The 25,832-nt window shown below is 38.2% G+C and overlaps 1 protein-coding gene across 7 annotated transcripts in view; it reads left to right on the top strand.

Moving 5' to 3' along the window:
* The first annotated feature begins 8,522 nt into the window (after positions 1 to 8,522).
* The window catches only part of DCLK2 (doublecortin like kinase 2), a 66,563-nt gene continuing 49,253 nt past the window's right edge, over positions 8,523 to 25,832 (top strand). For 3 of the 7 annotated variants that reach the window (XR_015729053.1, XR_004595546.3, XM_034442715.3), the window contains exons 1-2: positions 8,523 to 9,990; positions 21,411 to 21,745. Coding sequence is in view for 2 of the 7 variants with exons in the window: in XM_034442715.3 (XP_034298606.1) it covers positions 9,567 to 9,990; positions 21,411 to 21,745 (759 nt within the window). In the remaining 5 variants the exon portion in view is untranslated. The remainder of the gene's footprint in view (positions 9,991 to 21,410; positions 21,746 to 25,832) is intronic. The other 4 variants (XR_015729054.1, XR_015729055.1, XR_004595547.3 and 1 more) reach the window with 2 other exon arrangements.

Below are 25,832 nucleotides of genomic sequence, written 5' to 3'. Positions count from 1 at the left end.
AAAATAATTTTTTTTTATTGGGATGATGATTGACTAAAGTTTAAAAGTTTGATTCAAAGGTGTTGTCACCTATCATTTTTATTTCAGTTTCTGCTTTAATTTATTTTTAATTAAGAATTTTGATTACAATACTAAACATTAATATAAACTAAACTTAGAGAAAGAATAGAAAAAGAGAATAAAAATGCAAGAAAAAAGAAAGGAACAATAACAAGAATATAATAAAGAAAAAGAATATATAAGAATAATCATCACAACAAATATAAGCAAATTTAATAACGGTTTCACCTCCTATAAAGTTATGAACAAATATCTGTTCATCTATAAAATATCAACTTTTCAATCCTGATATCAGCAAAAAATCCAAAAAATTGCAGATTGCCAGTAATGTGCAAAAAGAGCCGTTTTTAAAACTTAATCAAATGACACTGTCAAGCACCAAATGAGCAGGAATTAAGAGCAATTCAAGGTGGGCTAGAGTTAGATTTCTTGCGGGCACACAGGGACTTATGACTTATGACATGTCATAACCCTCATAATTTATCTTTGTCTCTCTTTTTTGCTATAATGCACTTCTTGAGCTGAGGACAAGAAGTGTATTTTCCAGGTCATTTTCTTGGTTTATCATTTATATTTCCTTTAAAATTTTTAATACTTCAGCCACTTTCTTTTGCATATCAAGTAAACAACCTTCTCCAAATCATAATCATGGCCTATAATTTGTACCTCCACTTTCAGTTTGGTACTTTGTCTTGTCAGGTAAAATTTCTTCCATATCTGTCATTCATTCATTAACATCTTTTTGACATAGTCTATTCATGGAAACTGACATCATTACTGATAATGTTGATATTATAGTTACTGATTTCTGGCTCCATTCTTCAAAGATCTCTTTTGATACTTCCAGGGTTCTGTTTCATGTGATTTTGTAATTCCAGTATTAATTGACATCAATGCTTGTATTTTTTTCCTTCTGTTTAGAATCTTTAGTCCTCTCTAAAATCAGTTTCTAAAATCATAAAGTAACTTAAAAGGTAAAGGTTCCCCTCGCACATATGTGCTAGTCGTTCCCAACTCTAGGGGGCGGTACTCATCTCCGTTTCAAAGCCAAAGAGCCAGCGCAGTCTGAAGACGTCTCCGTGGTCATGTGGCAGCATGACTAAATGCCAAAGGCACACGGAAGGCTGTTACCTTCCCACCAAAGGTGGTCCCTATTTTTCTACTTACATTTTTTACATGCTTTCGAACTGCTAGGTTGGCAGAAGCTGGGACAAGTAATGGAAGCTCACCCTGTTACGCAGCACTAGGAATTCGAACTGCTGAACTGCTGACCTATCGATCAACAAGCTCAGCGTCTTAGCCACTGAGCAATGCGTCCCTACTTAAAGTAATTTACAATGCCTTTATTATGGCTTACAATAACCAGTATAGTCAAAATAAGTCTATTTCCCATGAAAAGCTATTTATTTTTTATAGTTAATTCCAAAATCTAATATTCCAAATTTATCTGGACCCTTAATCTGTTTATAATTTTCTTAGATTATTATTATTATTATTATTATTAGATTATTATTTAGCCTTTTGCTGCTTATTTCTAATTCTCTAATTAGAACAAGTGTCCTTTAAATTGACTGTCCTTTAAAAGGTTCCACTAGGGTTGTGAGCAAGTGATTCATTCTTTTGCCTCACAGTGCTCAAACTCATGGAAAACTGCTGTCCTGGAGTCTCCATGAAAAGTATTTGGAGCATGTCTCCTGTCCTCTCCTTAGCTGGAGAGATTTCAAGGAACTGGTCTACTCACTGGTTCCTTGATTTTTGCTGTGGTCATCAGCTCTGTGCACGATTTGTCCTCCAGAAGTCATTTGTTTCGGTCTCATAGTGTGTAATTTAGCTTCTGTTGATTGAGAGGTCATGACTGTTCCCAAACAGCAAAAGTACATAATCACATTTTAAAGTTCATAAGCACAATTTTAAAGTTCCATAATGCCTTTTAGAAGTTATAGTGAATTTCAATTTTCTCCACAAATGTGATTGGTTAAAATTGCATGCTTCTCAGTTACAATCATTTTTTTAGCATTCAGTTACGGGAGAATGGAGTTCCATTTTTACCTCATTCAAGCCAATTCCTGAACTCAGGAACAAGCTCCTAAACTGGATTGTGATGTCGCTGCAATCCCTTCAAAAGTTTATAATTAAATAACTAATAAAATGAACAGATGTTCAGTTTGCTCAAAATAACTGCCACAGTCTTGAAATGTATTTATTGAATAAAATTGCCTACATTATTTTTTTTTCTCCCATCTTAAATTATAACTGTAGTTTGAAACTATTATATATGAACTTGTGGTTGAAGATTCTTTATTGTATTGCAATTTTAATCAAAATACCTTGTATTCAGTAGTTCCTAAACCTTTTAGTCAGGTACATGATAGAACAGGGGTCTCCAACCGTGGCAACTTTAAGCCTGGTGGACTTCAGCTTCCAGAATTTGCCAAGGTTGGAGACCCCTGTGATAGAACACTTATCTAATGAAGCCCAGCATTGACTTCTCCAAAAATGCAAAGAAAAAAGGAGGGGCTGGAGAAGGAAGAGGAAAAGTGTCCCTTCAATGGACAATGTTTTTTGACTTTGCTTTCCTTGAAGAGATAACCTTTTGACCTTTCACAAAGGTTGTGGCTAGGATGAATTATGGTTATGGGCGAACAATTCAGACATCCCACTCCAGAGTCAATAGAGCTCTATTTACCCCTCCTCGCCATATGTATGCATCTTGTTATAAGGAAGTTGGGAATGACAAAATGTGAAGCTTGCAGATACTTATAGCACACATTTTCTCTGTTCAATGTGAGACCCATCCTTTTAAAATGGACCCAGTTTTCAACTGCCACACAAAGCCTGATTTGGGTTTTAAGACTCATTCATATCAGGCCAGCCGATACACACACATACACACACACACACACAGTGTGTTTGTATATGTTATGTGTGTGTGTATCAGTGGTGGGTTCAGACCAGTTCGCAAGAACCGGTAGTAAAACTGGCTGGAGGCTCCACCCACCGCTCCGGATGTCATCATAGGCGATCTGCGCATGCATCCCGTTGCGAACCAGTAGTAAAGGTAATTAAAACCCACTCCTGGTGTGTATGTATATATGGGAATTTTTAATCTTGCTATCACTTTTCATATTTACATCTTCCCCCAAAAAATCTCCTCTTACTTTTATTGCAAAAATAGTACACTGATAAAAAGAAATAAACAACCCACCACATGGAATGAAAGACCTACTATCCTAAGCACTCCTTCTTTGTAAACCCAGTCATTAAAATGTAAAAAAAGATGTCATGTGTTATTTACCTCCCTGAGATCATAACAGCCTGTTCTAGAGTTTTAGATTTCAAAAACCTTGAATACAATTACTCTAGTCAGTGCAAAATGCTTTTCTTACTATAGTCAGCCTACCCACATCCTGGAGAGGGGGGTGAAGAGCAGAGGCTGCTATTAAAGGTATTATGCAATTCCTATTAATCTATCCTGATCAGGAATGTTAACATTCCATTTTGTCATGCTAGCAAATGTCACCAAAACAAGGGAAGAGGCAATTAATCTATAAACAACCAATATTACGGTGTGTACTTTCCCCAGAAATTAGTAGTTTTGAGTTCAGTATGGAAAAAAATGTCTGATTGTAGCGGTTTTCAGACTTCCCTGTGACATACAGTTATACCTAAGTACTTTTTAATGTCCGGACTACTGTCTATCAGCCTGTTTCCAACTTGGTGAGCTTCAATTGCTGAATTACAACTCCATAATTTAATAACAAATGTGACTATTTGCTAACTGGAATTGATGGGAATAGCAGTGCAACACAATTGCAACCTACCAAGACAAAGTTAATGTAGAGTGTAGAAAGTCTAATTTCTAACGTCTATATTGATGTTGGAGGGTATTGGATAGTACTGGTAGCAACGAATTTTACAGCCAAAGTCCACTTATGGTTGTCTCATTCATTGGATGGGCACAAGTTGTAGGTAGAGTCATTGGAACAAAAGGGAACAATAAATATTGCAAGTACATGACTTTGCTGTGCTTAGTGGAAAAAGGGTCTTATGAAGAAAGTCAGACCAAAACATTTTATTACTTGACATTTAAAAAAACTGTTAAGGAATTCGCAGAGCAACCCTTGAGTAGCAAGGGTGTGCACATGAAAGTGATTGAGAGTAGTTATGAATAAAACACAGCCAACACACAGATACACTGAGTTGTGTTTACTTTTACGAAAATAGTAAGGCACAGTCCAATGAACAGTCCAGGTCATACACATATAAAGCAGTAGATAGTAAAACAATAGTCCAGGGATAATCCAATAACAAAGTCTTCTTACCAGTCGTCGTAGTCATACACATTAACAGTTGCAAACAGTAGCATACACAGCAAAGAGCAGTAACGAGCAGTAAAGAGAACCAAAGAGAAACAAACCAGGTTTCTAGCTCCCTTTTAAGGATATTGGCTACAGTACTAACAGATCAGGACACAGTATGATGCAATACAGCAGTCTTAAAGCTATATTGATGGTTTATATATTGCCAACCCAACAAGTTAGGTAAAATCATTTCCTAACAAAAACCAAAGTTATATTTTCATTATTATTATGGTTGGTTGCACAGATAGATGTTTAAACTAGATTTGGCATTTTTGTTCACCTATTGAGACCTTCCCAAAGATCTAGGATAGGCAGATTTTGTTGCTTAATAATATTATAAGGTATAATCACATCATGAAAGCTGTTACAAGTAAAGCTGCCTTTTGGAATTGGCTGGTGATGATATTGTCTTGTTATTATTGGTACTACTTTTGCTTTCTTTTGCCATAGTCATTGTGCTCCTATTTGCAGATCTTTAATTTTTTTTTATTTTCACCAGTCCTTTGTCTGCTATTCTCCAAGTATTGCAATATCCATTATAGATTTATTTTTGTCTTTCTTATCAAAAATTGTTAAATCTGGGCTATTGTGTGGCAGATGCTTATATGTTTGAATTCTAAAGTCCCAGAGCACATTAGCTTCTTTATTTTGTTTATTACTTTGTCTGTTTTGGGGTCCCCCAGTTCTAGCTTGCAGGCAAATAGAATTTATTGCAGATATTTTGGTGTAGCATTATTGCCACTTTGTCATGTTGTTGTCTGTACAATCTTCTTGCAGCAGCTAACTAGATGATCCACTCCAGCTTCATTCATTGCTCTTCAGATTTTTTTTTCCCCTTCAACTGTCTGGTGTACTTGCAATTTAACAGTCACTTATGCTCCTTGATTAGTAGACTCTATCAACACTGAAGATGCCTGGTGTTCCCTGAGCTTGGTTGTGGGGTTTGCTCTCAATTTATATTCTCTTGGCTGGCTATCAGTGTTGGTGGGAGTGGTCTTTGAGGTTCTTTGGTTGGGCTATTTATCATTAGCCTGTTTGGCAGTTCCTTGATTGGAATAGTGTTTATTTCCTGATTGTTAGTCTGATGTTAATCTTGGTGTTGGTGGATGCTTATCTGGTGTTGATTGCTAGTGGAGTGTTTTGGTCTTTTTGTTCCCTTTTTGGCTTGTTGATTCTATCTTTTGCACAGTTTGTAGATATTATTTATGTCTATGTGTCTATTGATGACCAATATGTAAGAGTGGCAGTCTTTCAGTAATATCCTTTCCAAAGCTTTCATGGCACTGTATCAAGTGTTAGTCTATGGCTTAATGTCTATAGAGATTCTCAGTCATCCGGGTCATGGTTGTCCCAAAAGTGCTTTTTCAAGAAGCAAGTGGACTTTCTGGTTTTTCTTTGAAGATGTTTTGCTTCTCTTCCAAGAAGCTTCTTCAGCTCTGTTTTGAAAAGGCACCTTTAGAATAGTCTGTGGCTTATTTCTTTACCGCTTGTTCCTTTAATGTTTCCTAATATGATTTGATTGCTTATTTGTTCCCTATGACTATCATTAAGTGTTGTACCTTATGATTCTTGACGAATGTATCTTTTCTTTTATGTACACTGAGAGCATATGCACCAATTGGCCAATAAAGAATTCTATTCTATTTTATTCTATTCTATTCTATTCTATTCTATTCTATTCTATTCTATCCTATCCTATCCTATCCTATCCTATCCTATCCTATCCTATCCTATCCTATCCTAGTCTAGTGTTGATGATTGATTCCAAAAGGAAGACGCTATCCACCACTTTGATATATTCATGGGTAATTCTAAGGCTGATTGTTCTATTGTTCATCTTTCACTGTGATTATTTATTTTTATTTCATATTTCTGAACCACCTGTCAACTCCAAGACCGATTAGTTTGGTCTTAAATGTAATTCTTTATTTTTTTTACTGTGCTCCTTGACTTTTATTACTAGAGCTTGCAGGACATTTGCATTTTTGCTATCAAGGTAGTGCCACCAGTGTAGCTTAAGTTTCTTCTCCCAATTTTAAAGCCACACTCTCTACTTCCCATCTAGCTTCCTTTAATATATATTCAGCATATAGGATAAGTAAATGAGGGAAGAATATGCAGCCTTGTCAACCTGGAGGCAGTCTGTTTTGGCACATTCTGTCCTGACCTGTATGGAAAAGGTGTATAATATTAAAGGCAAACAAAATAATTTTGGTATCTAAGACAGAAAATCCCATAAACTGGGGTGCCCAATTCCCAGGCCACGGACCACTACTGGGCTACAGTCTGTTGGGAACCAGACCGCTGAAGTGGTGGGTGAGCGCACAAAGCTTCATTTGCACATGCACGGGATTTAGGTTGCACACGCAAAACCATTCCCCCTACCCAGGGGTGAAATGTAAAATGTGTTACTACTGGTTCTGAGGGTGTGGCTTGGTGGGGAGGGGGTAATGTGACTGGGTGGGCATGGCCAACTTTTTTTTTTTTAACTTTTCAAAGCATTTTTTCTAATGCTTTGAAAAGCCTCTGGTGATCAGGCAATTCAGCTGGGATCGTCAGAGAGGCTTTTTAAAAAAATGCCTCTCTGCCGATCAGGCAACTCAGCTGGGATCATCAGAGACTTTTCAAAGCATTTTTTTTACAGAAAAAATGCTTTGAAAAGCATCTGAGGATTCCAGCTGAGCCGCGCGATCATCAGAGGCTTTTTTTTTTACTTTTAAAAGCATTTTTTCGTCGGAAGAGGTTGTAGAAAAAATGCTTTTAAAAGTAAAGAAAAAAAAGCCTCTGATGATCATGCGACTCAGCTGAGCATGGTGGGGGGGGCACGCAGGGATTTTTGCTATGGGTTCTCCGAACCACCCGCCATTGCTACCGGATTGGGTGATCCGGTCCGAACCAGGAGCATTTCACCCCTGCCCACTGAAACTGCCAAAACCACTGGCAGACCGCTGATGGTCTGTGGACTCCTGCCATAACCATTTCCCTTCAGTAAAAATGGAATAATACTCTAAATAATAACATAATTATGTTTTTTTATACTTGTAGTGCTAAATGTTGCTCAGTGATAATTTCTACTAGAAGTATTTTACTCTAATGCTCAGACTGTTATCTTGAATTGTTGTTCACGGCCATTCTCATATATAACATTAACCAGATTTTTCTTTCAAGAAAAACAACAGTATTTTACGTATATTTATACTGGACAAGTTGTACTCTTTAAGTGTAAATTAATAAAAACAATAAACAAGTTACATGTAAATAAGCAGAATGTTACAATAATAACAATAACTTTTAGGTCAAGTTATTAGATATCTGAAGTTTGAAATGTTCAAATACCTTTTACCAAATAACATGGTAAACAAAGCAAAGATGGGCAAAGAAATACAAAAAATGATAAAATATTTTAACATGACGTTCCTGACTCTAGGGGGTGGTGCTCATCTCTGTTTCAAAGCCGAAGAGCCAGCGCTGTCTGAAGACGTCTCCGTGGTCATGTGGCCGGCATGATTAAACGCCAAAGGCGTATGGAACACTGTTACCTTCCCACCAAAGGTGGTCCCTATTTTTCTACTTGTATTTTTTACATGCTTTCAAACTGCTAGGTTGGCAGAAGCTGGGACAAGTAACAGGAGCTCACCCTGTTACTCGGCACTAGGAATTCAAACCGCTGAACTGCTGACCTTTCAATCTACAAGCTCAACATCTTAGCCACTAAGCCACCGCTAATGGAAAATATACCTAGTTAAACTCTTCTTCTGTTCATGTAATAAATTCATATTAGAGATTTTTAAAATAATTTTTGTTGTTATTGCCGAATTATCATGATGATCTGGTAAGCATCCTGACTGAATTTGCCCATTAGACCAATTCTTGTTCTGTTCATGTAGTAAGTTCAGACAAGGTTTGTTTTTTTTAAAAAAAAATATATATTTTTGTTGTTATTGTTGAATCTATCATCATGATCTGGTGAACATCCTGGGTGAATTTGCTCATTGGGCAAGCCAGTTCCCATCGATTATTAGGGTTACGAGGGAAACAATCAGCCCTGATTATGGAGCTCTTAGTAGAAGCCAAGTTATTTTAGGACCCAGCAGCATCCCTTACACACTGCATCGCTATTAAGTGTAGAACTGCTGGCCGGGTCATCCCCGTCGCTTACTCCTTCTGTTGGAGCCCTCTGCGCCTGGCTTCCGAAGCGGTTGCAGGCACAGGAAAGCCTGTTTCCTCCCCATCCTGAACCAGCAGCTTTCTTTTGCGGAGGGGCGCTCGCGGCGGTATAGCTGGCAGTGAAATCTCCCTGGCCCAGTTTAGGGCCGCCGGCTGGGTCTGGCATGCGCCTGCGCGGGCGCGCCACTGCCGAGGCTAAAGAGGGACTTGGGTAGCTCCGGCTTAGGTCTTTCCCTTACTTTGACGCGCCAAAGCCTCCTTCGCCTCGCCTTCTCCCGCCGTTATCTTAGCGCGGTGCAGCAGCCTCGGCCGAGACTCCGGCCCTAATTCGGGTCCTCCCTCGGGGGCGGGGCCACGGAAAGACCGCGGCGTCCCCACCTCCTTTCTCGGTAGCTCCAAGGAGAGAACGGGATTACTGCACGGGGACGCCGCCAGCCGCATCTTCTCCGCTTGGGGCTTAAAACTGGATGGAAGCCACCCGGGGGGTTTGGCGGGGAACCTCAGCAGCTAATAACGGGAATCCCTCAGCGGATGCTGCCGCCCGCTTTCAGTTCTTGCGGCTGCCCGCGGGCTGCGAGATGCTGAGCTGCGGCTCCAAGAAAGCGCTCGGGGGCCCCGGTTCGGTGCTTGCGCGCGCGTGAGGGGAGAAGACGACGACGACGACTTGCCGTCTCCTGATGGACACGGAGTCCCGGGCACAGCTCGCTGCTGCTGCTGCATCTTCGGGGCTGAAGGGTCGTGTGAACGCCGAGAGCCGCAGAGGGACCCAACGCTGCTGCCTTCGTATGGGTGGAATGCTGGGCGGGCTACCCATTCCGGGTCGTCTCATTGGGCAGGGGGCTTAAGAGGTGGCTTTTAGGGTTTTTTTTTTTTTTAGTATCATTATTCTTATCCCGAGTTTCAGCCGAGGGGTGTGTGTGAGAGAGAGTGAGTGTGAGTGTGTGTGTGTGTGTGGTACAGGCGACCACAAGCCCGTCCATGGCCAACCCGCGGCGGTGCATTGAGCTGGAGCATTTCGAGGAGCGAGACAAAAGGCAGCAGCGCTCGGGCTCCCGCCGGGGAGGGGGCAGCTCCACTTGTAGCAGCAGCTCGGGGCCCAAAGGCAACGGGCTCATCCCCAGCCCCGCGCACAGCGCCCACTGCAGCTTCTACCGCACGCGCACCCTCCAGGCCCTCAGCTCGGAGAAGAAAGCCAAAAAGGCGCGCTTCTACCGCAACGGGGACAAGTACTTCAAGGGCTTGGTCTATCCCATTTCCAGCGACCGTTTCCGCTCCTTCGACGCCCTCCTGGTCGAGCTCACCAGGTCTCTGTCTGACAATGTCAACCTGCCTCAGGGCGTCCGGGCCATCTATACCGTCGATGGCAGCCGAAAGCTCACCAGCCTCGAAGAACTGGTGGATGGTAAGGAAAGCCTACGCCTTGTATTAGTTTGGCTGTATTGCGGTCTTCTCCGGACATAAGCGCCGAGCTGTGAGGAAGCGGCTCCGGGGTGGGCGTGTTTATAGTAGTGTAGCCTAAGCGGCTATCAAGGGCGTTTTCACCAGTTGGATTTCGCACAGATCTGTCCATATTACCCACAATTCTTAAATGATGTCACCCTGTTTCAGCTGATTCGCATTGCTTAGTTAAAGCAGACTATTCTAACGGGGAACAACATCCCTGCGTATGTCTGGACGCTGCCTCGGTTTCCGATGAAGAAAATGTGCGCTATTTTATTGGGCAGGGGAAATCTTTGAAGCTCGAAATGTGGATATTAGCAGGCTGCTGTCATTGGGCTGTTCCAAAAATGTAGATTGGTTTTTGTTTAAAACACGATCTGGCGTTCCCATCTGCCTATAAATAGCTTGAGACAGGATTAAAAAGTACCCTGAGTGATATTTGCAAAAGAGAGAGAGAGAGAGACACAATGTTGTGGTAAAAAAATATTGATTAGACAAATGTTTAGCTGTTTCAAACCCTTGATTGTTCAATACTGTGGCACCTGGCCTATAGAATTAACATTTGCAGGTTGAAAAATCAAATATTAAAACTGTGGGATTAATTCTAAAATGGATTACTTTGAATTTGTAAATTTATTTCTACTGGACCAGCTAAAACAGCTCCAAACTGTCTGAGATTGCTTATTATACAGAGAAATGATAATTGACTATATAACATCTAATGCATAAAACTGAAAGTTTCTGGGTTTATTTTCATATCCCTGTTTTATGGTTGAAAAAAATGACGATTATCAGGTGCTATTTTAAAGATTGAAATGATTCATCTTTCCAGGTATCTTCCAAGGACAAGTATAATCAAAATAACTTAGTTTTCTAGAACTTTCTGTTTACCTGTTACTTCAGCTCATTCAGTGTCCATAATACTTCATACAGATTATATTAATGATTAGCTTTACCTACCTGTGCTTTTAAAATATCAGTTTGTTATCCATACATACCTGTTACAATAAGCATGCATTTAATGAATTTTTAGATTTTCCCCTTTTTATCAGTATATATGTTTTTGTTGATTGCATGGCATGAATCTATTCTAGAATATTGAAGGATTTGCACCTTTTCCTTAATGCACAGCAGGGGTTCTCAACCTTTTCTTCATTACAGACCCCCTTCAAATACCTTTTCTGACCATGGCCACAGATCCCCAAGACTTAACTCAAGATTTAAATCATAACATTCTTTTAAGTCTTCATGGACCCCCTGTGACAACATCACTCACGCCCCCCCTCAGGGGTCAGCAGACCACAGGTTGAGAACCACTGGTGTACAAGATTTATTGGCTGATAACTAATTATTTCATTTACACAATACTTCAATGCAAAGTGTGAAGTGCTATCACATTCAGGGATCATGTTGTCAAACTCCAGTTAGAATTGTTTATTCAAATGAGCAAGTGTCTTCTTGTCTAATTCCTGTTCCCAAAGATATTTGTGTAAGGCCACCTGATTATGTGACCTACTTCAGTGATTCAAATGAATGGAAAACATTATCCCTGTAATTCTATTACCTCTTGGGGAAATGCTAAACTTTAGCATTGAAGATAACTAAGTAGCTAGTATGAGTAAATATGGATGAGGTTGTATTTGTAAATTGATAGGAGTAACACAATCTGATTTTTCTTAATAAAAAAACCCTATTGTATTCAATTCCTGTATTCCAGTTTCAATCTGAGACACCATTTTGCAAACATTTAATACCAATGTAGACATATATAATTCTAGAACTCTGAGAAAACAAATTTAAAAATCAAGATCAATCAATTAAAACTAAATGTATATCAATTAAGGTATATTTAGGTAGAGAATGCAGAACTAATCTGCAAGAATTGAGTAGATTTTTATAATCTTAAATGTTATTTTGTATTTACATGTTTTTTAAAAAATATGTATGAAAATGTATAATCCTCAGTAAAAGATGATTGATGTCTATTTAGGTGTGTTTAAATAAATAATCTGGAGCCTTAATTCAATTCCTTCAGGCTATAAAGTTGTACATTTCCTGCTAGGTGTCTGGAGGAAATACCCTTCTATCCACTGATATTGTTTTCCCATTTCTACTTTATAAATACTTTATTGTACTGTACAGTTGCTGTGTATTATCTAGATATTGCATGTTAAGTGGTGTTAACAACTAATACCTTTGTGTAGGCAAAGCTTGTGGTTTCACATGACGCTAGCAAGATAAAAGTAAATTAACAATGATGGCAGCTTTTCCACATCTAATAGTATAATAATCTTATACAGGTTCATAATTATATTTATCAATGTTTACCAATTTTGGAGGACAAGGAGTGCAGCTGATAGATTGATTATGCTTACATACATCATCTTCATAATCAAACTGAAATCAACTACTCTATTTTACTCTAACTACTCTATTTTGATCTCAGCCAAAACGTTGAGAAGGGATACTCTCTTTTAAAACTTGCACAATTGTTTCCAAATGTTTCCTTTTTCAAATGTAAGGAAATGATTTAATCATTATTATCACTAAGATTGAAAACTACAGGTAATCTTCAACTTATGATCAAATTGACACCAGAATTTTGATTGCAAGCCGTTATGATTGTAAGTCAAGTTATCATGTGATCAAACTCCATTTTACCACTGTTTTTATGATGGATGTTAAATCACTGCACCTGTTAGTGAATCACATGATTGTAAGTCTAAAACTACCTTTTCAATGGATGTTTTGGCTGGAAAAATGTCGCAAAATGTGATCACGTGACTAAAAGATGCTACAGCTGCTCGTATATGTGAACTGGTTACCAAGTGCCCAAAATGGCAGTCACACCTTTGAAGCTAAGTTATAAGTAACTTTTTTCAAGTCCATTATAGCTTCAAACATTTATTAAGTGACGTGTCATAAGTGGAGAACTACTCATATGGTCAAAAAGATTACTTGTTTGGTCAAAGAGACTCCTGAGGACTACAAAAGGGGCTTTGTTCATCGCAGATTGTCAGTTCTTGTTTTAGAATACTGCAGATGGAGATGTATTTGTTAAAAGGAAAACTGCTATGATTTATCCTTGTGTCATAAGATGCAATATTGCATAGCTTCCTGAGTAAAAAGTTTGAACAGTGGGTGTATACAAAGGTATTTATGATAGCAGTAGAGTACAATTGTTGAACACAACTTCCAACTGATATTTGAAAATGATCACATAACAGAAAAACATTGGATTTGAGTGTTTTACCTGTCATGATTCATTAGTGCTTTACTGCACCAGTGAAACATTAGCAGCAACATCAACAAGATATATATTGTTCAAGAAGGCCCAATACATTATATAGAACATTAAATATGCTCCTCTATAACCATGAAGAAGAGGTGCGATGGCTCAGCAGTTTAATGTGCTGAGCTTATCAGTTGCTCAGTTGCATGATGAGGTGAGTTCCCATTCCTTGCACCAGCTCCTATCCACCTAGCAGTTTGAAAGCATGCAAATGCGAGTAGATAAATAGGTACCACTTCGGTGGGAAGATAACAGCGTTCCCTGTGTCTCGGCGTATAATCATGCTGGCCCATGACCATGGAAATGTCTTCGGACAATGCTGACTTCCTCAGCTAAGAAACGGAGATGAGCACCACTCATTAGAGTCAGACTCAACTGGACAGTGGAAACCTTTATAACTATGAAGAGCTGTTTATCTGTTTAAAAAAGCTTGCAAAATTTGATTCAACCCTGTCACGTCTAGCTAAGGCCAGAGAACTGCTTTCTGAAAATCTCTGAACATTGTTATACCTGTTTTTACTGGGCTAGATGGATTAGTGGACCAATTTCAGAGAACATATAAGTTTTAAGAATTCTCTAATTGGTGTTTTCTTAGAATTATTGCTTAGCAGTTGTAAGGGCACGCTATAAAATTAAACTAATTCTAGCCCACATTGTTGTAGTCTTGGAAATCAATCAAAAGAGGTAGGTTGGAAACAATAACTGTTGTTTTAAAAAGTTACTGTTAATTTTTAAAAAATTAATTGCTACATTAGTTGGTCATGAACTCTTAAACATTGTAGCAACTTAAAGACTAGCAGCCTTATTATGATGTAAAGTATCTGAATTATGAGTTACAAATGTATCTGTGATTGAGAGAGAAATGCAAGACAGGTATCATATGATCATTTAGAAAACTGATAATATATATGCACTGATGAATTGAGATACTGTATATATGTGTGTGTGTGCATAATACACACATACACATACCCTGCATACATGATTATAAAAATAAGTCCTTTGTCATCAGCCATTTTTACAGTGGAATCTTGTTTCATAGTTACTTATTTCTTTCATAATGAAAACTTGCCCTTGCTGTGCCCTTGTTCAAAAATGGGTATTTTAAAGTTAACGACAGACCCTCTAGCTCAGTGATGGCTAACCTTTTCTGGACTGAGTGCCCAAAGCGCGTGCGCCCAAACCCCCCCCCCCCAATGCAATGCGTGCGTGCACAACCCCACCCACACATGCCCCCTCCCGCATGCATGCATGGGCCCCTGCACATGCCCCACCCCCAGCGCATGCATGCACACACACCCTGCACATGCGCAGCAGAGACCTGAAGACCAGCTGGCAGGCAGGAGGCATCCGCATATGTGCGGCAGAGCTGAACTGGGGCGACGGCTCGTGTGCCCACAGAGAGCGCACTGCATGCCACCTCTGACATGCGTTCCATAGGTTCGCCATCATGGCTCTAGCTTTTTGAAAATTGCCATATTTTTGTTTGGATTTAGTTTCTTTTTTTACAGAAAGAATAATAGAGTGTTACCAGCAAAGGATGGCATTAATACAAGTGGGACAAGATAATCTCACAGGACTGCTAGTATATACATTTATTATTATTGAGTAATCTGCAATTAGATTCATAGTCTAAGAATGGTGAAAATTTAATAATTCAAATATTATTAAGGTAGCGCCTAAGAATAGCAATAGCACTTAGACTTATATGCCACTTCATAGTTCTTTACAGCCCTCACTAGGTGCTTTACAGAGTCAGCATATTGTCTCCAATAATTTGGGTCCTCATTTTGTAATGTAGGAAGTTCCAAGAATGTAGGAAGTTCCAGGCAAAGTGGGTTATTTTTTTAAAATTGGGGTGTTCAGGTACAATAAATTTAAACTTCTCAAATATAGAGGGAGTCCTTTAAGGTATTGCTCTGAGGGCTCCAGTCATGGTTGATAATTTCTTTTTCCATAAATGCTCAATTTTGATCTGCATGTCCCATGATTTGGTATTATTAAGAGCAGAACATGAATTCATAATTCTATAGATTGGATGTTTAGACCCTGTAATAAATTGTCATAGACGATATTAAGGTGGAGCTGACACCTTTGGTCAGATTTAGTTCCTTCCTGCCCAGAATGGGTTCTCTTGTGTCAGAATGTGGATTCTAGCAAGCTGTAGATATCTGTGCTGTAAACAACACACTCAACCTTTTAGGCACCAGGGGCCGGTTCCATAGAGGATTTTTTCCGCGGACTGGAGGGGGCATGGTTTCGTGTGTTGCCTGCATCCTGCAGATGGGGTTTCATTGGTTTGCACAGCCAGGGGTGCTAATCCATGAACCGAGGTTGGGGGGCCCTGTGTTAGACAGCAGACTTGGTGGTTTCTTAGTGGCAGCTGGATGCACACGTTTGCTTTTTTTTGTAATAAATAACAGTACATGTTTTTGTGTCCAATATCTAGTTCCATAGAAAGATTCAGTATATAGTGTAGATTCTATTTTCAAATTAATTGTGAAATAAAAATGGAATTTTACAACAACTTTTATCCATGAACCCAGATAAGATGTAATTATAATAATGATTAAATTGCCTCATGTTGGTAACACATTATGCAATTTATGCAGCCATCTCTGATCTATAAATATTTATCTAAGTCTTAAGGTACCATAGGTTTCCTGGTTCTTAAGGAAGAATTAACCTGATTATGCTAAATATTTTCCCCAAGTATTTTTCCTATTTTATATATGTTATAAATGTATCATTTTTATTTTTATAGATGAAATTTGAAAGTTTGTTAATACTGTTTCAAACTAAACTGAGGGGCTGCACTTAAATTTATTCCAGGGAGAAACTATTTCAGCTGCATAATTTATTTTAAAGAATTAATATCCATTATTTTGAAATCATATTCCACCTTAGGAGTGTAAGACAATACATATTATTTCTGTCTCCACCTAACCTTTATAATAGACCATTAAACTTTATGGATGAGTCAAAATTTGATTTGCTAGCAGGAACTTTATACCACATTTTTCTGCTTTGAAAGAAAACAGAATAGAGTTCTGATAGACTTCAGTTACTAAAATAAACGGGGTTTAGTTTGTGTGTAGGAGTGTGAGTTAATTAACATGCAATCACTATAGCAAATTATTTCAGACTGACTCACATTTATTTGCAAAAGTTGGTGTGAAACTTGTTTTTCTAATCTGGTGACATAAAAGGAGGGAAGAGAAAAAACATTATTGATTTAGAATTTGTCAACATACCTACTTAACATTAACTATCTGCCCCAAAAAGTTTTATTTATATATACTCTGTAACATTACGATTAATTTTAGTAACATAATTATGTGATTCACGTTTTCCTTATCCTTATTTCCTTCTTTTGCTGTTTCCCAACTTCTTTTAGTGAGGAGTCTTGCTCCTGTCCTCTATTTAAATCCCAGGGCAGAGTTAAATTCTCTATTTATTGTATGTCTTCTACTTTTATCAGCCTTACAAAAACATTTGTCTGTCTTTGAATGCCCATTATCCCCATAATGCTGAATGTGTTGGAAGCATATGCCCTGGTTTACAATGGTATAGCATTTTATATTCCCAATAGGTATTTTATTGGCTCCTGATCAGGAAAATTTCCTATGCCATCTCTTTTTCTTTCTTTTTTTTCAGTGTTACTTTGCCAGTCAACACTTGACAACTCCTTGGTCCTTTTCCAATTTCAAAACTTTTTCTGATCTTTTCAGATTTTAATGATGCTAAGTAATCCTTTTTCAAGGGATGCAACTTTCAGAAACAAAGATGGCAAAATTAGATAAAATATGCTAACATTCTTGAGAATGTCGTGAGAATGGCTGATGGTTCATGAGAATGGCTGATGGTCGGATTCCGAAAGATCTCCTGTATGGAGAATTAGTTCAGGGAAAGTGCCTCAGAGGGAGACCACAGCTGCAATATAAGGATATCTGCAAGAGGGACCTAAAGGCCCTGGGAATGGACATTAACAACTGGGAAACCTTGACCTCCGATCGTTCAGCTTGGAGGCTAAAGACGCAGCATGGCCTTCTCCAATTCGAAGAGACACTTGTTCGGCAGGCTGAGGCAAAGAGGCAGTCCCGGAACCAGTGAAATCTGGGGACTGGGCAGGGGACAGAATGTATCTGCCCTCAGTGTGGAAGGGATTGCCACTCTCGAATTGGCCTTTTTAGTCACACTAGATGCTGTTTTAGGACTTCTTTCCAGAGCACGATACCATAGTCTTTTGAGACTGAAGGATGCCAATGATGTATGTTAACACAATTTCATCCAATTTTCTTACCATGTATTTCTGGGTTTAACCACTTTCATCCTAACTCTTCTAATCTTGTTCATAATTCTATCCTTCATGTAAGTTGGGAATATTGCCTAAACATTTGCCAGTACTTCATATATCTATACAATACAGCCCTCTTTACTCAATTATAGTCAAAGACTTCTTCTGAAGGGAGCCATGTTTGTGCTCCTAAAGCTTTTCCTGTTAAACATAGAACTAGCCAAATTATCTACTCTTCCTTAGGCCATTTCCAAGCAACTGCATTATATTCAAACATTACGAAGAATGATTCTGTATTTGTCCTATGAAAGTTTGAAGATCCTCAGATATTTCAGGCCTTTATGTCCGATAGGCAAAATTGAATGTTTGTGTGTTTGAGAGGACTGGATGGGTTTGAGTTTCCCTCAGACAAGCTCCTTCTGTGTTCTGGAACTCCTTCCTTCTTCCTTCTCTCTTTCTAGCCCTTCAGATTCTCTCCACAATCTAATCCTCTTTCCTTCTGGCTATTCTTTTTCTTTTCTCATCTTGCTGCCTAATCATGTGTCTCCTCATCTGTAGCCAGGCATCGGATGAAATTGCTTTTCTTTGCAGTGGTACTTAGGTTTTAGGATCTGCCTTATCTCCAACCAATTCTTCCTTTTTCTCCATTTCCAACCGCCTTACCCAACCTCGAATATATGGATATGTATCTAGTGTGATACTGAAAATATTAACAATCTTTTGTAGAGCTCGAGTTTTTCTAGGACCAAACTCCATTTTCCTGGTTCTATTTTTGTTTTCATTGAAGACTGGCATGTGATTTGCTTGGGTGCTGTACCATCTCAATACTGCCCCTAAATGCGAGGGAATATTCTGAGGAAATAGTACAGGCCAGCAACAAACAGATTGTTTTTATCTTTTGTGTTTCAGGGAGAAACACAAAAGAAAGTTTCAGGGGAAAGTCTCAGGGAGACTTTTATTACAGAAAATTTAACAAACTTATTGTCCTAACTTCTATCTTACCACTTGTTATTAAGCTTACATTGTTACTTATACTAACAGCTATGCCTGTATCTTATTCTTATAAATCATCTATAACAGTTCTATTGACTGAATTTATACCAAAGTCTTTAGCCATCATTTAACCACATTCAAGTTGACCTCTGTTACTGTCCTGCAGTTCTGAACCATTGCTGAAGCAGTTTCTCAGCCTGTGCAGAGGCGAGAAAAGCCAAATGTTGGACCAGCTGCTGGAGTGGTAAAGCTGTTGGGCTCCACTTTTCCCTTCACCTTGTTTGCTTCTGGTTTGCTGAACTTGAAGCTTGCGCTTCCTTTACTGTCAGTTGCCTGTTGAGCTGACAGCTGCTTCACTCTGTTGGCTACATCTTCTTCCTTTCTTTCTGTTCTCTCACACAACACAAATCTTTCTCCAAACACACCCACGCAGAGCTAATCCGGAGCTCTCAGCATTTTCCTTTTATAATTGGAAACCAGGTGCGGTGCAATGCTTTTCCGACTGCTTAAGATCCCAGGGGAGAAAACAAAGGAAGGAACAGGTCATGCTGGCCACTGGAAGGTTTCCTTCCATATCCATGTCTGAACAATTTCTCTTATAAAAAAGTACTGTGTGAAGTGCTACCTATTCCTGGAAGAAAAATTACACCCAATCCCTCTTTGGGTTTTGGGAGAAGTCTGTAACAAACATATGTAATTTGAAATCTCATTTGTAAATATTCATCACATGAGAATCAAATGAAGAGTTGGATGGGCCTTAATCAGTTACATTGAGAAATAACTTTTTTCTTCTTCTACCAAATAGCCTGTAGTATTGCTTATGTTGGCTAAATATAATGCAGTGATATGGTTAAATAAGAAAAAAAAAAGGTTGTTTCCAGTTAAGTAACAGACCAGGCCACTTCAGACTCCAAATTAATGCTGCATTATCCTTGCCAATGGCTTACTTCCAGTGCTCTGATGGGGCTTAGACGAAGTGACATTGGCAGTGTCATTTATAGGGCAAGTCAGAGAGAATTTTGATAGTGTTTCATTTTTGTGACTTTTATCCAGGACAATGACATACAATTTAAGAACTTTTGGTTTATATCAATGTATTTATCTACGTAACTTAGAGTAACATCCTTACATTATTACACTGATTCTACATTCCCAATTCATCCTTTAGATTCCTTTGAATGGAAGGAACTTGCTAGCAAGAACTGCAAATCCAGCATTTCTATATTATTTTGATTGGCTGTCACGGCTAGATGGATTGCTAATAAATTCTGCCTCCTCTTTCCCAAAACGCTGACTAATTACTAGCTACTTTAAGTGCAGAATTTATAGGTCTGTGTTGTTTGTTGAAACTGAATAAGAATGAAGTGAATGTAATTTGTTTGTTTTACAAAGGTGCATATACCATTCCAATCATAAGTGTGAGTGCCTAATATTCCAGCAACATAATCAGTTATGAACACCAGTACAGAGTGCTACTTATGACCTATGGAAAAACAAGCTCCTATGGCTTTTTGGAATCCTAGTAAGGATGGATTCAATCTGTTCTCTATGTTGTTCTAGTAGAGAGGGCATAATGGAGAGAGACACCTCTATATTCTCTGTAGTCTATTGTTATAAAAGGAAAGTTGTTTTTCAAGTTCATTGGGAGGACATATATACAGTAGTGGCCCACAATTGTGGAAACATTTTGGGAAAACTGTATTTTCTAAAACTAGCTAATAACACCACTTTTTTTTTTTTTTTGGAGTAGTACCATAAAATTATATATCAATAGAAAGATAATTTAATCAAGAATGTAATGCAATAACTTTTATGAAGAATTTGCTATTAGAATAGCACTTACAGTATAAAGAAAAAAATGAAACACGTAGAAAAAACAAGATATACAAAAATTATCACCATAGAAAAAATGACATGTACAAAAATTATCACATCAGTTAATACTTATTTGGGTAAGTATTCGTCTTACGTCTTACAGCGTCTTCCCATGGAGTGAACCAAGTCTTTTAGTTCTGCAGCTGTTACAATGTGAAATGTGTGAAGAATGTGAAGATGGAATGATTGCTTTTATTAACTGAGTTTTATTGCTAAATTGCTTCTGACTAACAAATTTTTTTAGTCGGCTCCATAGATTTTCAGTTGGATTAAGGTCTGGGCTATTCCCAGGCCATTCCAGCAATGGAATATGATTATCTTGAAACTCCAAAAAAAAGTGGTGTTATTAGCCATCAAACCTCAAAAATACACTTTTCCCAAAAGGTTTCCACAATTTTGGCCACTACTGTATATCTGAAATTGGTAGGATTGAGATGAAAAACATTATATAAATATTCTTGAATATTTAACATTTAACATCTGCCAAATTCATAGCACTGGAGAAACTATTGTTTTTGTATCAAATATGAATGTAGTGTAAATTCTACACTAGTAGTTCTTAGTACCAAGGACTAATAGCCCAATATAAAAGACAGCAGGCTATTGAATATTAGTTCCTGGCTTTAATAAAATGCAAGATCTCTTTCCTTAATGCTCTCTTTGTCACCTTCCTAATGATATATATTTATTATTCTAAGCAAAAAATGTTGGGCTTGATATTATTAACTTAACCCAGAAGGTTTTCCTTGAATGTCATAGTTTTATTAATACCTTTCTTTACTTTTGGACTATTTCAAAAATTAAGCATTTGCAAATACTCAAATGACATATACGCACATGTATAGATAATTGATTATTGAAAGCATATCGAGTGAGAACAAAAGAAATAACATCTTCCTTATTTCTTTTTTTTCCTCCTCCCTAGGTGAAAGTTATGTATGCGCTTCCAATGAGCCATTTCGGAAAGTTGATTATACTAAGAATGTTAATCCAAATTGGTCTGTCAACATAAAATCTGGATCATCTCGATCCTTCACATCTTTAACATCTGCAAAAAGTGAAATAAGGGAGAGCAAAGACTTCATTAAACCTAAACTGGTAACTGTTATACGCAGTGGAGTAAAGCCACGAAAAGCTGTGAGAATTTTGCTGAATAAAAAGACCGCTCATTCCTTTGACCAAGTGTTGACTGATATAACAGAAGCTATTAAGTTAGATTCAGGCATTGTCAAGAGAATTTGCACATTGGATGGGAAACAGGTAAGAAAAATTACTACTGTTAATAATATAAAGTTAAATTTTTATAAAGTTAAAGTTTACAATTTTTAAATAGTGAATGTATTGCACATAGAAGCTACATTCTAAACAATTGTAGAAGCATTTAAATTGCAGCTATTCTTACTTATTCTCCATTGATTCATTAGTGTGGTAGGTGAGGAAGGAAGCAAGGACAGTGAATAGTTGAGGATTCTTTTTATTTTTACCAGAGAGGAATACTTCATTCCATTCCATTCCATTTTAAAGGTTTTGGCAGTTAACTATCCATGTTAAACTAAACTCGCTCCTTTGTTTCTTATTTTTATATACACGGGTTTTTAAACTTCAAGATTTTTTTCCTGATGCCTTACACTCTGGTCATATGCCTCAGAGCTACTATGGCCATGAGTTACAGAAGGGGAAGAACTTGGCTGGTGAATTGTACTTTTCCTGAGGTCATTTTCCAAATTTCCATGTTCCGTTCCAACTCTTGCTTCTTGGCCAACCTACACGTTCTCTTAGAAGGCAGAAGAGGTGGTTGATCCACCCATTTCTTAAAGGCTATTCAGAATCCCAAGTAATCTGGGATCTTATTGATGTTACACATCTTTCTGAAATTTTCTTGCCTTTTTATCATCCATCAGAAGTTAGCCATGTGATGCCACTGCTTCATGAAGTCACAAATTTATTTCATTTATTCAATTGCTTATTTCAGTTTTGAGGCTACTCAACTGCATGTGCCTCCAGACAGCTTACAAATAAAATAAATAAATAAAAAGAAAACAAAATATATCAAACAAAATTTGATAGTTTGTTCATTCTTTTTGGTATTTGAATATAAATTGATCTTTTCTAGCCTCTTGGCCTATTCTGAGTTATCTATTCCTGCTTACAGCACTTTATTTATTCAATTTATATTGCTGCCCAATTCAATATGATTCTGTGTAGCTTAAAACAAAGTTTAAAACCACAACAAAAACATCTACTGTATTTCTAAAAAAAGCAAATATCACTGAGACAAATAACAAATGAAAACTAACATCCCCTTCTATAAAATATCTTTTTTTAAAAAAACACTTTCTCAATGCCCTGACCCAATGCCCTCAGCATCCATATTGTCAGTGCCCTTTGAAAGATTGGAGCCATCTGGATTTTGATAGTTGCGTTGTTGTTCTATAAGGCAGTTACTGTAATAGAAAAATCAGTCTTTCTGGGTTCCATCAGATTGCTTAATAGAAGGACCAGGTGCATGTCAACTTAGTAGAAATCCGCTTGAAAAGTAGTGTTATACCCTGGGAGCCCAAAAGTACACTCATATCTTCTCACACAAATGTATTCTGAACCAGTTGCAACTTCTTTGTTGTCTTTAAGGGCAGTCCTTGTAGAGAGTGTTGCAGTAGTCTATAATGAGATGACTAAAGCATGAGCAAATCCTCCCCCTCCAGGAATGGGTCTAATTCAGTGGTGGGATTCAGCTGGTTCGGGCCAGTTCAGGTGAGCCAGTGGTTAAATTGCTGGCTGGCTCTGCCCCTTCCCACCCTGCCCCTTCCAGGAGTCTCCACGCACCCTATTTTGGTTCCCAGGTAAGTGCAGGGAAGCCTCCTGGCCCAAAACAGGCCACGGGGGGAGCGGTGCACCCCCCATGGCCCGTTTTTGCTCCTAGGAGGTGCAGGAGGTCAAGTTCTGTCTGTCACACCCCCTGTCCATGCCCACGATGGCCACGCCCAACCAGCCAGACATTAGGGTAGAGAACCGATTGTTAAATTATTTGAATCCCATCACTGGTCTAGTTTTATATGAAGATGAAATTAGGATTCATGATTACAATTGCCACCTGTCTCACAGAATCCAAAAGTCCAGAGGAGTCCCTCAATTGCATTGCAGCACTGTCTGGGAAAGTGTCGTTCTATCCAGAACTAAAAAAGGAAAGTCCTCAGGACCTTAAAAACCCTATTAACTTATTTCTAGGATTAGATTAAAGCCTGTTCCTCTCCACCCAAATACTCACAACATGCAGACACTGATAAGAGGACAACATTACTTGATCAGTCAGGGGCAAAGATGGTCATTGAGAGGTAGAGATAAATATCATCAATGTAGCAATATAACCCAAGATGACAGGTGGTTTCATTTATAGGTTAAATAAGAATGGGGAGAGAGTAGAACCCCAGAGAATCATGTAAAGTAGGGGGCCTAGGTCTAGCCCACCACCGCTACCACCACCACCAATAAGCAATCCTAGAACAGAACTATTACATGTTGTGCTCACCATTCTTGTCTTCTGAGCCAGTACAAAAGGATACCATGTTTGATGGTATTAAAAACCACTGAGAGATCAAAATGATCCAAGATGGATGCATCACTTGCATATAATTCATTTTATATAGAACGACACCATAGACAATTTGCCAAACATGGCAAAAGATTGATTTGATGTATATCAATATGACTTAGGGCTTTGTGTAGGTTGTAATGGAAGAGAAATTGGATAAGTAAAATAATGTATTTAATATGAATTTCTGTTACTGAAATCAAAACAATTTCCTTTTTTTATTATAGTTATTTTTTCCTGATAATTTAAAGCTGTCTAGCACCGGTTGATAAGTCTTAGTTGGTTTGAAGTATGGCAGGGCTGTCAAACTCATGGCCCACAGGCCGGATGCCTCACATACTGGCCACACCCATACTTGGTCTAGCAAAGGGGGGGAAGTCGTGATACATCACGTGACGCCACCGTGATGATGCGAGTTTGACACCCATGAAGTATGGCATTCACAGAATGATAGTAGTGATGTATGATATTCATGAAATAATGTTTGCATGCATTTTAGTCATATAATAGAGACACACTAGAAGTCTCTTTAAAATCTCTTTTTTGCATGCGGATGTAAATATGAATATGAACATTCAATTTAAGTTGGACTCTTCAGATATAATAAATTTATGGTGCCTGTTCTTATCTTAGAAATAGCTTACTCAGTATGATTATAGATTTTTCCAGCAAGTATTGTAGATGTTGACTAAATTTAGGGCATACTGTATTGAATATTCTTGTATCAATAAAAGTCATTATCTTTTGTCAGCATGTATACTTAATAAAGTTAACATTAGCATACTATGAAAAAGTTTAAACATTCTAGTCAAATTGTATGTTTCAAAGAACCAAAAGTTTACACAATCTCAACATGGTAAAAAGTTATAGACAACATTTTTCCACAAATTTAAATTATACTTACTACTTACATTCAATTGTTTACAGGTTCAAAATAAGAAAGTAGTGAAAATGGCAGATGCCCAAAGTTTAGGCACCTTTCAAGTCAGCACTTTGTAATGTTTCCTTTGGAAGAAATTGCAGCTTCTAAACATTTCCTGTAGCCAGTAAAAGTCTTTACTCTTAATTTTTAAACACCCCCCTCCCCCAGTTACTTATAGAACTCTTCCAGATCAGAAAGATTGTTCTGTTTCCTTGTGTGAACTGCATGTTTGCTATTCAAGTTTGGCAGTTCCTAAATCTCACTTCAAGAGGGATACGGTGGCTCAGTGGCTAAGATGCTGAGCTTGTTGATTGAAAGGTTGGTAGTTCAGTGGTTCGAATCCCTAGTGCCACGTAATGGGGTGAGCTCCCATTACTGGTCCCAGCTTTTGCCAACCTAGCAGTTCAAAAGCACGTAAAAAATGCAAGTAGAAAAATAGGGACCACTTTGGTGGGAAGGTAACAGCGGTCCGTGTGCCTTTGGCATTTCGTCATGCCAGCCACATGACCATGGAGACATCTTTGGATAGCGCTGGTTCCTGGGCTTTGAAACTGAGATGAGGACCGCCCCCTAGAAACGGGAACGACTAGCACATATGTACGAGGGGAACCTTTATCTTTTCCTTTAAGTCTCACTTCAAAGTTAGTTTTGTTCTGTACCAAAGAACAAAACCTGTGGGACATCAGTTTCTGGAGTATTCATTCATTCATTCATTCATTCATTCATTCATTCATTTAGAAGGTTATAGATTGAGCCTTCAGGAAATGACCTTTCCTTGTTATATGCTGAATCGGTCTTTAGAAAAACACCTTATCTTTTTAGAAATTTCTGAAGGC

This window comes from Pantherophis guttatus, chromosome 8, assembly GCF_059756535.1.
Source record: "Pantherophis guttatus breed Tessera chromosome 8, ASM5975653v1, whole genome shotgun sequence".
Classification (NCBI taxonomy): Eukaryota; Metazoa; Chordata; class Lepidosauria; order Squamata; family Colubridae; genus Pantherophis; species Pantherophis guttatus.
The sequence above is the reverse complement of the archived record's forward strand: the minus strand, read 5'-3'. Positions and strand labels throughout refer to the sequence as shown.